At 51.1% G+C, this 17,882-nt stretch overlaps 1 protein-coding gene across 3 annotated transcripts in view; it reads left to right on the top strand.

Annotated features, from left to right (window-relative positions):
• The window catches only part of Vash2 (vasohibin 2), a 34,355-nt gene extending 16,725 nt beyond the window's left edge, over positions 1 to 17,630 (top strand). For all 3 annotated transcript variants that reach the window (XM_075989470.1, XM_075989471.1, XM_075989472.1), the window contains exons 6-8: positions 4,957 to 5,338; positions 6,897 to 7,012; positions 15,158 to 17,630. In XM_075989470.1, coding sequence (XP_075845585.1) covers positions 4,957 to 5,338; positions 6,897 to 7,012; positions 15,158 to 15,230 — 571 coding nt within the window. In that variant the 3' untranslated portion in view covers positions 15,231 to 17,630. The remainder of the gene's footprint in view (positions 1 to 4,956; positions 5,339 to 6,896; positions 7,013 to 15,157) is intronic.
• Positions 17,631 to 17,882: the final 252 nt, after the last annotated feature.

The following is a 17,882-nucleotide window of genomic DNA, read 5'->3' as shown; positions in this document are numbered from 1 at the left end:
GACACAATTTAGAGACTTCAGGAAACTCAGAGGTTGGCTGGGAACCGGAAAGGAGACAGCGGCCAGTGAAGGCATGCTTCAGAATTAGATGGGGACAGGAGGATGGGCTAGTTTGTTTGGACTCAGACGTGTGGTGTATGCATGTTTGTGCGCTGGTATTCAGTGCACACACTATGTATGTTTGGATTCAGAGCTTAGCATTGGACACCTTTTTATCACTTTCCACCTGTGTGTGTGCATGCGTGTGTGTGTGTGTGCGTGTGTAAGGTGTGTAAGTGTGGGTATGCAGATGCCACAGCTTGAGTGTGGCAGTCAGAGGACAGCCTCGGGTATCCGTCCTCACCTTCCACTTCATTTGAGACAGAGTCTCTTCTAGGTCCATTGCAGTGTACAGCAAGTTATCTGGCCCTTAGGCTCCCAGGGATTTTCCTACCCACCACCCCACCTCATAGTGGGACTGATGGGGTTCCAGATGCGATGGGCCCTGCCTGCTCTGTGTATGTTCTTAGGATTTGAACTCAGGTCCTCTGTTTTAACCCACTGAGACACCCCCCACCCCCACCAACAATCTACCTGACTTTCTGAGACAGGGTCTCCCGCAAACCTGGAGTGCTCTGTTTGGCTAGATTGGCTGAGCAAGCCCCTGGGACCCTCTGGCCTTGTGTCCCAGTTCTGGGGTTATAGCCTGACACACACCACCACACCTGACTCTTACACAGAGTGGAGATCTGAACTCGGGTCCTCGCACTTACACGTTGACAAGATAGGATTTCTCTGTCTACTCTCCTAGAACTTGCTCTGTAGACCAGGCTGGCCTTGAACTCACAGAGACCGCCTGCCTCTATCTCCCAAGTGCTGGGATTAAAGGCGTGCGCCACCACCACCGGACTGTACAGCAAGTACTTTAACAACTAAACCATCTCTTCGACTCCTTGTGCCTTTTTGTTTTGTTTTTGCTCTTTGCTGGAGACCAAACTCAGAGCCTTGCACAGACTAGCCCGGCACTTTACCCGAGCTAGACCTCTGTCCCCAGGTTCTCACAGGGTCTTGTGTTGTCATGTGTATGTCTTTTGTGTGTATATTGCTGGGTATGAAAGCATGGGCTCCGCACCCGCCACTGCATGTTTCTACGGGACAGGGAGCTTCTGTGCCTCTCGACCACTTGCAGGGCACACAGGGGTCTGACCTGACGTACGGCTGTCCATCTGTGCCTTAGTTAGCATTTGGAAAATGAGAAGTTGGGTCTTTCAGAAGCCTCTCCCAGATCTCCCTGCTCGTCATGTAAAGGGAAGGCACAGAGAGTCTAGCAGGATGTCAGGCTTAGGGGGCAACAGGACTAGCAGGACTGGGCCACGGTTGTAAGCGGAACACCTTGCTGGTGGAGGCCGGCAGAGGACACAGGCCAGACGCTGAGGAGCATAGCTCAGCTGCTCTGACACCTGCTGAGTGTGCTGGGTATGTAGGCCACCTTGTCCTTTGCACACATCTGAGCATCATTGTCCCTGGAATTACCCAGAAGCCCCGGGGCTTGCAGAGAATAGATCTAGGACCCCGCCAGGCAGTGCTCTTGGTTTTGCTTTGTTCTTACCTTTGTGGCATTTCAGAGCCGAGCAAGGCAGGTGGCGAGTGTGGGAGGCTGCCTGTCACGCTATCCTCGGGGAAACTGGACTCTTGGCACAGACCTCCATCCGCAGTTAAAACAGTTCTGTCTTTGCTCTGTGTCAGCATTCCACTGTCCCGCTTTCCCCTCGGGACGGGAAGAGTGATTCAGGTCATGGTCAGTGTCTCCCAGAGTTCCCCACTGTCCTGGGAAAAAAGGTCTCCTTGACAACCGGGAAGCTGGTAGGTTTGGTGACTTGAGGCCACTTGTCCTTCCTTTCTCTCCAGTGTGTGGGGTGAATGTGCATGTGGAGGCCAGGGGACAGCTTCGGCTGTGGTGGCTCAGGCACCACCCACCTCTTTATATTAGTTATTTATCTATGGAGGCAGGGTCTCCCGGTGGCCCTGAACTCATCAAGTTAGCTACGCTGGCTGGCCAGTAAGCCCCACAGATCTACCTGTTTCTACTTCCCCGCCAGGGGTTACAAACCTGGGTTCTGGGTTTTGAACAAGTGCTTTACAAGCTAAGCTCTCTCAGCATGTGTGTTAAGTCTTTTCACTTCAGCCTGAAGTTCAGGATCCCTTCCTGGACGGCCACTTTGTACCTTGCTAACTAACGTGTGTCCTCACTTTCCGATGTGTGCCAGACACATGGATCTTAGGTTCCAGGTTCTTTTTGAATTTGGCAGATGTTTGGAGAAATGGCTCCTGTGCCGAGCCTCGCTGGGGGGATTGTGCTGCTCGCTGGTCAGGTCTCACACCCCCTAGTCCTTCCCAAACAGCTTCACCAACTGGGGATCAACCAAATACATGAGCCTGGGGTCCATTCTCTTTCAAACCACCATGCTGTCTAAATACTCGGCTTCTTAAGGAAGAATATATGCGCTAGGGACTGGTTTCCACTGTGTTTTCTGGACAGGGTTTTACTAAGTAGCCCTAGATGGCCTCTAGCTCAGAGCTGTCTGTCTCTACCTCTCAAACCTGGGATTAAAGGTGTGTGTCACCGTACCTGGCTCCTGTGTACCTCCGTTATGGCTTCAAGATGTATCCTTCAGAAATGTCCAGGGCCTCCTGATGGCCATACAAGGACACTGAGATGACACAGAGGGTCGGTGATCAAGGGCCAAGTGACATTAGGACTTTGCTCAGGGACCAAAACAGTCCTAAGAATTGAGACGTGGACATCTCTGCAGTAGAAGACAGGTTTACCCAGTTGGGCTGAGATATGACATCACGTCAGGGAACATGTGATTAAGACAGATTCTTTTAAAAATATTTATCTGGAGGGGAGGCGCTGCATGCAGTACATGCGACGTGCACGTGTGTGGAGGTCATGCACGTGTGTGGAGGTCATGCACGTGTGTGGAGGTCATGCACGTGTGTGGAGGTCATGCACATGTGTGGAGGTCATGCACGTGTGTGGAGGTCATGCACGTGTGTGGAGGTCAGAGGACAACTTGTAGGGTCAGTTCTTTCTTTTCATCGTATTGCACTCTGGAGATGAATCTCGGGTCGTCTGGCTTGGTGGCAGGTGCCTTTTCCTGCGGAGGCATGTCAGCTGTCTGCAGAATGAGGACAGAGAACTGTGCCTACACCTGACCTCACCATCACGCAGTACCATGTCATTCACCTTAGAAGCATTCCGGTCCCCTGGGCATTCTACCAAGAAGAATGACCAAAAGAGTTTCTAGGAGAGTTGGATCGAGGGCTGTGAGATCTAACCAGGAATGGTGTGGAATTTCTAGAGGGGCTTGGAAGTGGGACACCTCTTGCTTAGCCATCCAGGGCCAGGAGTAGGGTGTTAATTCAAGCTACTCCTCTGCAATTATTGGTCAAAGCCAACACTGTAGTGGCTGGAGAAGACAGCTCTGCTGGTAAGTGCTCGCTGAGTTTGCTCGCCCAGGACCAGTGTTAAAACAAACCCCAGGTGTTGAGGCCTGCACTTGTGATCCCAGTTCTGGGGAGGCAGAGGCAGGAGGATCCCCAGGTCTCACTGGCCAAGCAGTTTACCTTAGTGATTGAGTTCCAGGACAGGATATCCTGTCTCGAAAAGTAAGGACAGCAGAGGAACACCAAAGGGGACTTCTGACACACACACACACACACACCTAAAGTCATGGTAAGAGGCTGTCACTAAGTCACTACAGGCCAGTGAGCTGGGAGAGCCAAGATGTGCCATGTGAGTTGGGACTAAGATGGGACTTGGGACCGCGGGTAACAGTTTTCTACATGGTAGCACAGGCTGCTGGCACAGGTATGCCAGGTGTGATGGGAGTGGCTAAGTGTCACAAATGTGACTCCTTCCAACTCCTTTCTGTCCCCCACTCTCCAGTTACCAGCCAGCCTTGGCTTTCCATTGCTGTCTCTGGGATCCCGGTTTTCCTTTCTTGCCTGGCCCACCACAGAGGCCCTCAGATCCTGCCTACTTCACACAATCTTACTGTGTTTGTTTGGCTTTTCACACAGGGTTTCTCTGTGTAGCCCTGGCTGTCCTGGAGCTCCCTCTGTAGACCAGGCTGGCCTCGAGCTCATGGAAGTTGGCCCGCCTTTGCTTCCCAGGTCATGGGATTATCTGTGTGCGTCACTACCACTGCCCGGCCTGATTTGTTTAAAAACACACTTGGCTGGGGAAACCTGCTCAGGAAATGGCTACATAAGCATGAAGACCCGAGTTCAGATCTCCTGAATCACATGAGAACGAACGGTGGTAATGCGTGCCTTGATCCCCAACACTAGAAGGCTGAGACAGGAGAATCTTGGGATTTGCTGGCCAGCCTGACAAGTGAAATGGTGAGCTTCAGGTTTAGTGAGCGATCTGCCTCCAAAAATAAGGTGGAGACCAACTGAGGAAAGACATCCCGTGTGCAGCTCTGGCCTCAGCATGTACTCTCATGGTTAAGTATGCCTGTATTCACATGCACACACGCATGTGTACACACCTACAAACAAGTAAATAGAAACATCTTGAATAGCTCCACGGGCCTGTGGGAAGCCAGGCAAGGAAAAGGGGGCCTGGTTAGTTTGTTTTGCATGTAACTACTGAGGACGGCAACTTTTCTCTATTCCATATTCATTGAGTACCCAGAGAATCCCTCGCAGAGAATTCTGGAAAGGTTAGTTAGAGACTGAGATGGGAAGGACTCACTGGCCCCAGGAATAAGTGTCTCATCCTGGGAAGCCATGCTCTCTAAAAATCATCGTCTATAGAACTCGCTCTGTAGACGATGCTGGCCTTGAACTCACAGAGAGCCACTGTCTCTGCCTCCCGAGTACTGAGATTAAAGGCGTGCGCCACCACCACCTGGCACTCTCTGAAATCTTCAGGCCCCTGCCTCTTCCTTGACTCCACTTGTCTAGATATTTAACCAACGGGCAGCCTTCCATCGAGCGCTTCCCCATCAGCTTTAAAACCTATTTCTCAGGGAACTACTTTCACCATGTCGTGCTGGGGATTTATTGCAACGGTTACTACGGCTCACTGGGCATGAGCCGAAGGGCTGAGCTGATGGACAAGCCCCTGACCTTTCGGACTCTGAGCGACCTTGTCTTCGACTTTGAAGACTCCTACAAGAAATACCTACACACGGTCAAGAAAGTCAAGATTGGGCTGTATGTCCCCCATGAGCCTCACAGCTTCCAGCCCATTGAGTGGAAGCAGCTGGTCCTCAATGTCTCAAAGATGCTGAGGGCCGACATACGGAAGGAGCTGGAGAAGTACGCCAGGGACATGCGGATGAAGGTGAGCACCGGGACCAGTGTGTGGTGTGTGTGAGCGTTCTTCCCGTCTGTACCCATGTACACATGGGACAAAATGCCTGACCCCGAAATACGGGAAAGGGGGAAGGAGCGTTTATTTCCGTTCACGGTTCGAGGGTACTCTCCATCATGGGAGACACTAGAGCCGTAGGAACCTGAAGCAACTGCGGCCACAGCTGGGGCTCAGGTCACATCTTCCGTTTTATTCACTTTGGTGTCAGCCCATGGAATGGCGCTATCTGCAGTGTGTGGTTCCCACCTCAATTCATCCAGCCTAGAAACGTCCTCACAGACATGGTCAGAGAGTGGCTTCCCCTGGGAGATTCCTAAATCCCATCAAGCTGAGACTCGGGATTTAACAAGCACAGTATCTCTTGCTTTTGCTAAATGGCAGGAAGGTTTTCTTGCTGAGTGGCCACTCTGTAAAAACAAGCCCTCTGCATCCTCTTTTGATCGGACAGTTAGACTGTGTGCCTGTGACGCGTCCTGCTCCTGTGCCTGTGAATTCTACACCCTCAGTTTCAACCAACTCTGGGTTGAGGATAATATGAAAAAAAGTTGCAGCTGTGCTGAATATATATAGTTTATTATTATTATTATTCCCTAAATAGCACATAGTTGAACAACTATTATGTCTTAGGCATTACAGGTCATTCAAATTGAGATCAACGTTCACAGGAGGAAGCAAACATAAGGGACTTGAATACTTATGGATTTTGGTGTCCCTTTGCGGCCCTATAACCAATTCCCAAAAATATCCCTAAGGGGCAAATTTGTTTCATAAGTGAGAGCTGAAACCACCTTAGACGTTACAAACTAAGTGGTGTCTCTCCCCTTAATTCCTTCTGTGAACTAACATCCAAAAATAAGAGGCCAGCTGTTGCTCAGGTGCTGTGCCTGGAACAGAGGGACTTCTCAGGCTGAGATGGTCACCCTGCTTATGGTCTGTTTCAGAGTCACGCTGGGTCTGTTTGGCCTGCGTTGCTGGGTCTTGGACATCAGGTTCTAAGCTGGTGTCAGAGTGGTCAAGAGGGGCATTCACTGTGCTGAGCTTGGGTCCCTGACACTCAGTATCACTCCTAGTGACAGTACACCCGCTTGTCCCTGTCCCTCCAGGGCCTGTGGGTCACTAGGAGAAAGTGGCTATTCTGAGTCAGGTGTGTTTACCTTCAGTCTTGAGGAGCTGGAATGGTGATACTGGTAAATTAAAGACCATTCTGTGCCTGAACGTGGGAAGGGGGAGTCAGCAGAAGCTGGTTTCCGGGTGCCATGGAGGAGACTTTGCCTTCCAGGGTGAGAGTCTTCTAAGCAGACAGCTCCAGGAGGCTGAGGGGCTGGGCTTGGTTCCCTCCCTCCACAGAGAACGGAATGAAGTGGCGGTCCTTGTTGCTCTCCAGTCCCCTTTTCTTTTTCCAGGGTAGAATGTGAGGAACGTCCATCCTGGATAGGCTGGGGTCAGGGTGTTGTGCTGTTGGAAGGTGAGAGGTGGGGGTCCTTAGGATCCAGTGTGGCCAACTAACACTAACTCCTATCTTCTTCAGATCCTGAAACCTGCCAGTGCCCACTCTCCAACTCAAGTGAGAAGCCGGGGAAAATCCCTGTCTCCCCGAAGGAGGCAAGCAAGTCCCCCAAGGAGGCTCGGCAGGCGAGACAAGTCGTGAGTGCTTTTCCCTTCCCTGGCACACACATTTGCAGGGGTCTCTAGACCTGTGGGGATAAGCCGAGTCCCCTCGGAGAGGACTGTCCCAGTTCAGAGGTCATGCTGGGCAAGGTGCTATGGTGCATGCCAGCTCCAGGGCGGCAATCAGCTGAGAATGAGCTGAAAATACAGCCAGAGGGGAAGGACCCTGGAAACAGAACCAGGGAGCGTAGATCTGGCATAAGCTTAGCTACGTAGAAGCTTACCACCGTGGCATTTCTTGTGACCATCCTGGCTGTTTGAGTCTGTCAGTACAGACCTGCATTCCTCTGTGCCCAGCAGGGTGTGGGCACTGTGAACCTTGTGGTGCAGGAGAGCTTCCAGGCTCCTCTTCCCTGGCTGACTCTACGCTAGGCTGGTAATGCTGCAGCTCCTTCTGAGGTCAAATGACTCACCTAAAACATGCCAGTTGAGCTGCTCAGAGTCCCCAGAGTCCCCGGTGCTGACCTGCTAGCAAGCCCTCAGGCCACGGCACACTAAAAATTCGCTATTTGCTGAAATAATGGCAGCGGGTTGTCACTGCAGCCACTTGCACGCTGGGGTCAGGGGTTAGGAGTCTTGGTTGAGTCCCTGCTTAGTCACACAGTAGCCATTTAGCCAAGCAGACCCTGGTCCTGAGGGAGTTACGGTTTGCACACGTAAGAGGCTAAGACGGTTTCCTCACCGGTCTCCCGGCATCGCTGAAGGGTTCTGGCTAGATCACGTGGTGGGTGTGGCCTGTTAGTGGTAAACTGCTTTCCCAGAAGGACATTCTGGCCAGCAGGTCCATTTCACAGGCTCTGCGGGGAATGCTGGAGTTTGCTATCTTAGTCCTAAGTCCTGTGGCTGGTCAGTAGGAAGCCAACACAACCCCCTGGGCTAAGGAGGTGGCAGGAGCAAGGGATGGTTGTGTTTGAGTGACGAGACAGAGCAGGGTTTCCAGTTCCAAAGAAGGCTCCTGTGCTTCGTCCCGCTGTCCGCCCCAGATTTCGCATGGATGGCTAGCAGAGGCTTGCTTAAGTGACAGGTGGCCTGGGAACGGGGAGTCCAGGGCCTCTAGAGTGAGGGAGGCTGACATTGGGGTGCTCCAGAGAGAGAGGCTAACATCAGGGTGCTCCAGCATAGGCCCATTCTTACAGAGAGCCAAATGGCTTCTCACCTTTCAGCTGTGGTCTCCTGATGACCCTAGTCTTTCCCTTGCCAGCCTCTGACCTTGACACCATGCTCACCATGCCGACCTCTGACCTTGACACCATCCTCTCACCATGCCGACCTCTGACCTTGACACCATGCTCACCATGCCGGCCTCTGACCTTGACACCAACCTCTCACCATGCTGACCTCTGACCTTGACACCATGCTCACCATGCCGGCCTCTGACCTTGACACCAACCTCTCACCATGCTGACCTCTGACCTTGACACCATCCTCACCATGCTGACCTCTGACCTTGACACCATCCTCACCATGCTGACCTCTGACCTTGACACCATCCTCACTGACCTAAGCTCTTTCTCTCTGACTCAGTCATCCATTTCTGCTACACTGCACTCTCGGAACTGTGAGCAGAGAAACCCTCCTGAGGGGTCAGTGATGGGTCCAGCAGCAGAAGGGAAAGTCCTGCCATCTGATCTATTGCTCTCTCTGTCCATAAGGAAACAGCCATTAATTCCTTTGGAGCTCCCCATGAGCAGCAGGGGTTGAGCTGCCCACAGGGGGCGCTCTTCCCTCCAGAGCCTGAACCAGTACACAGGAAAAGCACCTCCTGCTGGTCAATGGGTCTCTGCACAGAAGGGCAGCCATTGGCACCTCAGCACTTGTGGGTCAATGGTTCTGGTTGGGTTGTTGCACCTAGATCTACAGGAACTTAGTGAGGTCAGGGGTGTGGGACATTAACTGCCTAGGGACAGATCAGGGTGGCAATCAGGATGAGGTCAAAGGTCTGATGGTGACCGTTTGATGTGGAAGACAGAGGCAACTGTTGAGACTGTGGGTTCTGAAGTGCTTCTCAGGCTTCTGGAGTGAGTGTTTTAAAAAAAAATACTGATAATAGGGCATGAGGACAGATTTAAAATTGGAGGCGTCTAGCCAGGCAGTAGCACACGCGACCTTTAATCCCAGTACTTGGGAGACAGAGGTAGAAGAAGAGGGGATCTCTGACGTCAGCCTGGTCTACAGAACTAGTTCCAGGACAGCCGGAGCTACAGGAAGAAACCCAGCTTGAAAAAAACAAAAACAAACTTGGGAGACATCTACGCAGAAGTGACCTGGAGCAGGAAAGCAAAATGAGAGAAAAGGGAATGAGTAGCTCTGGGAAGGACGGGAAAGGAGAGTTGGACAGGAGATGAGGAAGGGGTGGATACGGGGGAAGGACGGGGAAGGAGAGTTGGACAGGAGATGAGGAAGGATGGATACGGGGGGAAGGACGGGGAAGGAGAGTTGGACAGGAGATGAGGAAGGGTGGATACGGGGGAAGGACAGGAAAGGAGAGTTGGACAGGAGATGAGGAAGGATGGATACGGGGGAAGGACGGGGAAGGAGAGTTGGACAGGAGATGAGGAAGGATGGATACGGGGGAAGGACGGGGAAGGAGAGTTGGACAGGAGATGAGGAAGGGTGGATACGGGGGAAGGACAGGAAAGGAGAGTTGGACAGGAGATGAGGAAGGATGGATACGGGGGAAGGATGGGGAAGGAGAGTTGGACAGGAGATGAGGAAGGGGTGGATACGGGGGAAGGATGGGGAAGGAGAGTTGGACAGGAGATGTGGAAGGGGTGGATATGGGGGAAGGACGGGGAAGGAGAGTTGGACAGGAGATGAGGAAGGGTGGATACGGGGGAAGGACAGGAAAGGAGAGTTGGACAGGAGATGAGGAAGGGGTGGATACGGGGGAAGGACAGGAAAGGAGAGTTGGACAGGAGATGAGGAAGGGTGGATACGGGGACAGTCTTGCTCAGGGGTGTGCGCTGTAGCTCTTTTCACTGGTGACAGGGTGGGGTGACCACCTCTTCCCTGCCCTATTCTGGGAACAAATCCACTGACCTCCTCCTGGTGCATCAGAATGGGCCTGGGAGTGAGGATAAAAAGGAACAGGGAGTGGTCCCCCAGGTCAGGAAGTGGGGTTCTCTTTTGCTAGTCTCCTCCCTTCATACCCCACAGCTTGATTTAGTCCTAGTATTGAGAGCTTCGGGGAAACCGAGGTCCAGCGGCAAAAATGTAAACTCAAAAACAGGGTGGACAGTGAGGTCCAGGGAAGAGCAGATCCTGAGGAGGTTGGGGGCTGGGGAGGGGACTGGAAACACTGTGGACTCAGGGTCTTTGGAGAACAGTGTGATTGGGGGTACGCAGAATGAACCCTGAGCTGAGATCCAGGGACCAGATTCCTAGCCCAGTGAAGGAGCTTTCCTTCCTGTGAGAGGAGAGGGGAATTAGCAAGGATTCTTTGAATATCGTATTCCCTCTGGGTTTTTTCCTTGCAGAATTGAAGAGAACCACACTATCTTTGGAGACAAGGTGGAAATAACCAGAAGGAAGAGGTGAAGGTTCAAAATAAAGTGATGAACTCAGGAAGCAGGGTTTTGGGGGAGCCAGGGTCAGAGTGATGGGATGCATCAGTGAGGGCTCAGAGGTAGGGAGGATATGGATTCGGTTTGTGCCTCTGGTGGCCTTGTGCTGGGCAAAGGAAGCTGTGCTGTCGGGTGACAGTGAGAGAGAAAGCCATGGGCACAGACTGGACAGGGTCTAGGCTGAAGACATCACTGACAGGCAGGTCGTGGTTCTCAGAGGGATCTTGTCCCAAAGCGGAATGGGGGAGCCACCCTCTCCTGGAGCTTCTGAACCAGCAGCTTTGGGACAGGCATCTAAATTTTTCCTCTGACAAGTACTCAATTCTGTTGCTGGAGGCCGGGGTGCAGGGAGCACCCCAGAGCCATTCAGCAGCGACCCACCTCCTGTACTTGATGAACCCAGGCAAAGGGTTCACATTAACAATCAACCCACCACGATAAAAGGGTTGAAGTCTAGTCACTGGTACACACCGCAGACTTGTCCAGTTCTGGGGGGCCACTGGTGTACACCCCAGGCTTATCAAGTCCTGGGAGGCCACTGGTATACACCCCAGACTTGTCCAGTTCTGGTGAGTCATTTGTGTACACCCCAGACTTGTCCAGTTCTGAGGGGCCACTGGTGTATACCCCAGACTTGTCTAGTCCTGGGAGCCTACCTTAGCTGGCCTCAAGCTCAGGCCTCATTTAATTGGGCCTTGGGGTGCCCACTGATTCACTCCGACTTTCCTTGCTCCAGACCCAAATCTCTACTACTTTGTCATGCAGCCAAGGCAAGCAGCCACGCCGGCGCCTTCACCTGCACCCGAGGAAGACAGCAGTTAGACAGCTACGGCTGTGAGTGTGAAGCCACTGGGTGCCAGGGCCCCGCTTGACCTTACCCCTCCTGTCACACTACAGTGGCCTGAGAATGGAACGACCATGAGGGAACGAGTCCCCAGGTGTTTTCCATTATCATCCTACCAATGCCCCCCCCATCAGCCCTCGGGAGGCAGTCGCAGGCCAATATATTATAAACGTATCAAAGAAAAGGTGGGGTGGCTGTACCCAGCTCCCAAGGCCCCTATATCACACCCATAGCCATGACCTTGCCTCCCAGGCTGAGCAGGTTCCCAGGAGCCCTTCATTAATGCTTCCCAGTGGGGTACGATTGGGAGGGATCCACAGCTAGGCCAGGTGGCCTTGGAGCAGCACGGTCATGGAGAGCCCTGCACCTGTGGGTGCCTGAGGACAGTTTCACAGGCATAGGTCTCATAAGGTCATGGCTCTTCTCGGCATCAGAGATCCTGGCCACTTGGCTCTTGTCTGCATTTGGAGGCTGGAAGGAGCCTTGACAGGGCAGCTCTGGATGGAGGTGAGTGAGGAGGGAGAGCCTTTCCCCAGGTCCTCTCAGACCTGACTTCTGAGGGGCAGGATTGGGGAAGGGCTGGTGCTGCCATGCAGGAGAAGGGTGGGGGAGGACAGAAGCCAAAGACTGGAGAGGAAGGGAACCGTGGAAACTCTGAGCCCACCCTCCTGGTGCTCACTTGTGCGTCTGCTATAGCCACAGGCTAGACCAGCACCCCTGGCTTCCAGACATATGTCCAAAGAGGAACTTTTCTCCTGCCCATAGCTTTCTCCATGCAGGCTTGGTCCAGCTAGCTATTTTTGAAGGGACAGGTTTGACTATACCCCAGTGACTTCACAGACCCTGGGCTCTCACTGAACTGGTGGGCATCAGGAAGGCTCCTGACTGACTGCAGTGCTATTATTTCAGCTTTACCTAAGGCCAGCGAGTCATTTCTACATACACTGCATGCTCACAGGGGAAAGTAACCACAACGGGCAAGAGGCCCGTCAGCTGGGGTCAGCTGGGGCCCGTAGATAGTTTTGGTGGCTCACGCCACTCCTCTCACAGCTGGAGCCACTTCTAGCTCTGCATTCCTTTTTGTCTTTGCACTTGCCTAAATAATCCCTGGAGGAGTGTCTGTGTCGCTGGGTTGAGCTGGGAGGATAACAGTGACTTCACCAACCTCAATTAAGATCAAGTTTCTACGGGGAGACAGCAGTCCCCTCCCCCAGCGGGTTCTTCCTCTCTGCTCCCCTCTGAGTGTTTCGGTCTTCTTCTCATTACATTTATTTGTCAGACATATATACATGTGAAGGGCAGAGAACAACTTTTGGGTTCGTACCTTCCACCGTGTGGGTCCTATGTGTAGAATTTAGGTTGTCATGTGTAGTGCCTTTTCCTCCTGAGCCATCTTGCTGGTATTTCCCCTCCAAATGTTGGAAGCACCTTCTACACAGAAAGGTCAAGTTTCCCTCTCAACTCCACCCCTCCAGGGGTTCTTAAAGAGAACTGGGGGTGGAAATTGGGCTCTGTTTCAAAGCCCCTGTCATCTCAAACCAACCTGTTCCCAACTCTGGGGGCTCAGTCCCTTCAGGCTCCATTCTGAGGTGTCCACAGTGACTTGTGAGTGGGCCAGCTCTAGAAGAGCAAGGTAGAAGTCAGGGGAGCCTGATGTGATTCACCAGTTGTCCCAGGCTCTTGAGTGATGGGAGCCAAGAAGATCACTTGTGTCCTCAAGTTCAAGACCAGCCTAGACTATATATCGCGGAAATCTCTAGAAAAGAAAAAGGGCTATAGATATGGCTGAGTGTCTGCCGCACAAGCGTGAGTCCTGAGTTCAGATTCCTAATAAGGGGAGAAGTAATCGAGGAGCACACCAGGTCGGCAGCTGGCCTCCACATCCAGCGCACACTGTACACAAACACCTCCAGGGGAAAAAAAAGACCAATCTTGTCTTCACTAAAGATCAGCTTCCCCAAAGACCAGAGCAAACCTTTCTGTCCCCGTGATTCCTTTTTACCTGGTCGTCCTCCTTTTTTTTTTCTGCCATGTTTCTTTTTTTCCCTTTCTCTTTCTTGAGCAACATTGTTCCTTTTAGTTAGGAGCCCACGAAGGGTCCTAAGGTAGATCCTGGAAGCCACTCCTGGAGGCTCGTAGGCAGTGGTTCTGTTTAAAGTTAGTTGATCTCTAGGGCGTGACTGGACCCTGAAGGCCAGGAGCTCGTCACAGTTGGGTGAAATCTGCACATGTGTTTCCATTTCTTCTGTGTTTATCATTGTGGGTGTCTCTGGAACCATGAGAAGAGACATAAAGAAATGTGTGGACACTTGTGACACAGGTGATTTAGTCGGGTCAGGTAGAAAGTCAGGAGGGTTCTTGACCGCCCACCGTGAAGTTGTTTCAGAGAGAATGATCATCGGTCAAGATGTTGGAATCTCTTAGTGGCTACTTGAGAGGCAAAAGCAGGAGGATTCCACATTCAGGGACTGCCTGGTAACTCATGGAAACTTCATCTCAAATACGAAGTGAAAGGGGAGTAGGGGCGGGTTTGGTGGCGTTCACCTGACAGAGATGAATGACTTAGGATAGTCAAGCCCTTCTCAGAGAGAGTCTGACTGATGGAGTCCACTGCTCAGTTTTAGTTGGGTGAGCTGGACTACTTTCTTGTCAAGAGGAAACGACTTGCTAGAAGAAGATCTTTCAAAGGCTTAAGGACTTTCTTATCCTTGAATTTTCACGTTTTAGCACTTCAGGTCAAGGTCCACTGTGCCCTTTGTCAGCCTCTTTGATGCTCTTAGGGAAGCGGAAGAAACCTGAAGTAACATCCTAAATCCCCACTTATAGTCTAGGACCCATCAACCCAAGGTGACAAGGGGCTCATCAGAAAATGGAAGCTGTCAGAATGCTTGCATACAGTGTCACCCTGGAAAGCCGCCAGTCCCCTGAATGATTTCCCTGACACTCAGTGTGTCGAGGGGTTTTACTGCCGGGTGCTTTAGGGGTTTCCTGGCAAAGATGCTTTGTCACTGAGTGATTTTCTGCCATGGCGGGTGGTTTCAGGTGAATTCTGAAAGATACACCTTTGAATCCTTTATTTTTACCCTGGCTGTTCTGAAACTTACTCTGTAGACTAGACTGGCCTCAAACTCAGAGATCCATCTGTCTGCTTCCCAAGTGCTGAGATTAAAGGCGTGGGCCACCACGGTGGCGATGCACTTTGATTTTCCACATTCAAGCCCAGAGTAGAAGCATCTCTCAAGGACTGGGAATGTCCATCAAAACCCAAGTCCCCTTGCGACCCAGGCTCACTACTGCCAAAGAACTTTGACTTAGTCATGTATGTGGCTCTACGCTCCAGGCATGGCACTGGGCACCTACCATCCCAGACACAGCAGACCCAGACAGCGGGAGGGAAAGGTCAAGGCTACCCTGGGAAACAGAGTGAAAAAAAAGTAGAGCCTGGTTAATTTTGCCATGTGTATTGGCAAGTTGTATATATATATATAAATTTTAAGAAGCTAGTGTGATTAAATTCAAGCTTAAAAAGCTCATTTGATACCAGATTTTTAAAATTTCTCACTCCTCAAAACCTCTCAGAATCCACCAAGTACAAGAACTAGGGGCCAAGGCTGGAGGAGTGTGGGTGTGGGGAACAGGCGAATATCAGGCCCTTGAAAAGTTTCAATCCTCTCTGTCGGTCCTGCCCCATCGTCCTTCTGCCTTTATCCTTAGGCCTGCTCTACCTGAGAAGAAGGTGGCTGACCTTGGTACCCTGAATGAAGTGGGCTATCAGATCCGGATCTAGCCAGGCCAGGCTGGCAAGGCTTCTATGGTGCTCTTTTCTGCACTTTCCGCAGCAGCTTTGGGACCTGCTTATCCATGAGGAACCAGTGCAGCTTTCATCTTGAACGACTTCCCTGGGAACAGAATCTGAGTGGGTGGACATGGTGAGCCTTGAAAAATAATGTGGGCAACAGGCATGACTGGCTAAGTGATGGACAGGCCCTTTGGTTGACTGTCTCCCTCAGGATCTCAAGGACAACATTGGAGTTTTCTATTTTTCCATTTGCCGACTGTTCCGCTTGCTTTGGACATTATGCCTCAGCTGTGGTCAACTTTGGAGTTCTCTCCACTCTCTGTAACCCAGCCAGTGTTACCGTCTTCTCAGCAATAACAAGCAAAGATGGTGGGTTTTTTAAACAGTTGATATTACCTCAACATTTTGGCACCAGATATGCAATCTTAATGAGTTTTTTATATTCTATTTGTATTGTTTTCCTAGTGTTTCTTATAGGGATCTGGATGGTTTGGAGGGTTTGTTGTTTTTTTTGTTTTTGTTTTTTCTGGTACACACACGAGATGAGATTTAAGGTGTCATATGCAAATGCTTTAGCAAAAAGCACTGCAATTCTGGCAATAAGGGACAACACATAAGGATCTTGGAGTCACTTAGAGCATCTGCTGACAGCAGGCTTCCCTCTTTCAAAACAAGAAAGCCAGTCCATGTCTGTTGCTAACATTTAAGCTTTCCCAAATCCAGCAAAAAGCACAAGAGGACATGCACTCACCAAAATCCAGCAGTGCCGAGATGTCCTCAGGCAGAAAGGTGCTCAAGACAGACCCTGGTCAGCCTTGGTTCTGAGGGTCTCGCCACTGTTGATATGCTCTCTGCTGTCTTACATTAAGGCAAATGTGATGACGGACTATTTCCATCATCCACTTCATGGCATAAGGAGGTGCTGGGGAAAACCATGAACTCAAGAAGCAGGCCTGTCTTAAAAGAAAAGGTCCAGCCCAGCACTGAGCTCAGGTCCTGAAGCAGAGCAAGCCTGCCTGTGGCCACTGCAGTGCGACTTCTGAAGGCGTCTGGAAGCCAGCTTTAGGTCACGTGTGCAGCCACCATGCAGAAAGCCCAGCTCATTCCGAGAGCTCTCAGCATACGCTCCTCTGGCTGTGACTGACAGACCTGCTAACCGACCATTCGCTGAGTCTTCAGCAGGAAAACCTAGAGCTACAAGGGAGGCAAGAGCCCTGGGCATAAAAACTCGCTGCACCCTCAAGCCAGTATTGTTTTCTTGGAAAAGTTCAGTGTCCTCTAGAGACCAGAACCAGGAAACTAAAACAGTGTAAGCTTCAAATTCTGAACTTAATCGCTTTCTTCAAGAATCCTGTTAGCAGAGTTCAAGATAAGTTACTGGGCCTGGGAGAGCACTGGGAGGCCCTGCTCTGACCTTGGGGCCCAAGGAAGCACCACTTACTGTCCTCCATAGTCCCTCACACCTGTCGAGTCTCAGACTCAAGGCCGCCTGTATCTGAGTGTCCTGAGGAGCCCGAGAGTGCTTTCACTTTTTGCTCAGCTGTTTATCCCCCCAAAACTGCTCCATATGATACCCGGACTGATCAGAATTCAGCGACGAGGCCAAGTGCCTGCAGCTGCCTTGTTCAAGGATCGCTCACAAGAACGCCAGACAGTGGGACAACCTTAATCCTTGGCAAGACAAAGAACAGCACCCAGCTGTCCCTGGGTGCGACACTCTGCCATCTCATCTTTTCCACAACCACTTTGATTTTTAGATTCATTTTCCAAAGCAAGATTAGTCACAGAAACGTTTTAAGTGCTCTTTGCCATTCAATTTTACTGACTGTAGTTACATCAACTTCTAAAAACAGAAGACATGAAACACCTAAATTTTAATGCAACAGTTTAATAAAAACGAACCCAGCGTGTTTCAGAAGGCAGAGAGGAACAGTGCGAGGTGACTGGAGCAAGTTTATCCTGTGGCAAGATGCGCAGAGCTGAGCGACAAGCCTCAGGCTGCCCCGCTGCTGACTGTGAAAGGTGACCCCGGGTGTTTTCCGTACACTGGCATCTTGTGCATATCCCTTTCCTTGAGTCACCTATTTCATGGGGTATCCTCAGCAGACATGGGTAAGGGCTTTTGCAACCTTCAGCTTACTCTACAAGGTTTTTGTATGCTGGACTTTAATGTACAACCTTGTATAGTTTTTTTGACACACAATTGAGATTCTTGTTTATTCTTAGACCTTGTTATATTGCAGAAGAGCCGTGGCTGTCTGGGTATTTTTCTAAGTGCACGGAGACTGACGGTATCTAAGGAGCGCCAGGAGAGCATGCTTCAGGCTTGCGTTTCTCTCATCACGTGTGCGACACAGCATGGAACTGTAGTAAAAACCATTCTGGAAACAGGTCTTTGGGTGTTTTGTTGCTGTTTTGTCCTACTGAATTAATTTACATTTCTCAAGCTCCTCTTTCGGGGGCTCTGTTGAACATTACTCTGTCTGGGTGTTTTCAATCACTTGCCTCTTACCTTCATCCTGACTGACACAGGCTGCGATGGGTACAGGGACAGTTCAGGGTGACGTTTACCACAAAGCCCAACAGAGATGTGCAAATATAATAATTTATTACAGTTTATAGATACAAAGTAGAAAGGAC

Source organism: Microtus pennsylvanicus, chromosome 10, assembly GCF_037038515.1.
Source record: "Microtus pennsylvanicus isolate mMicPen1 chromosome 10, mMicPen1.hap1, whole genome shotgun sequence".
In the NCBI taxonomy this organism is placed as follows: Eukaryota; Metazoa; Chordata; class Mammalia; order Rodentia; family Cricetidae; genus Microtus; species Microtus pennsylvanicus.
The sequence above is the reverse complement of the archived record's forward strand: the minus strand, read 5'-3'. Positions and strand labels throughout refer to the sequence as shown.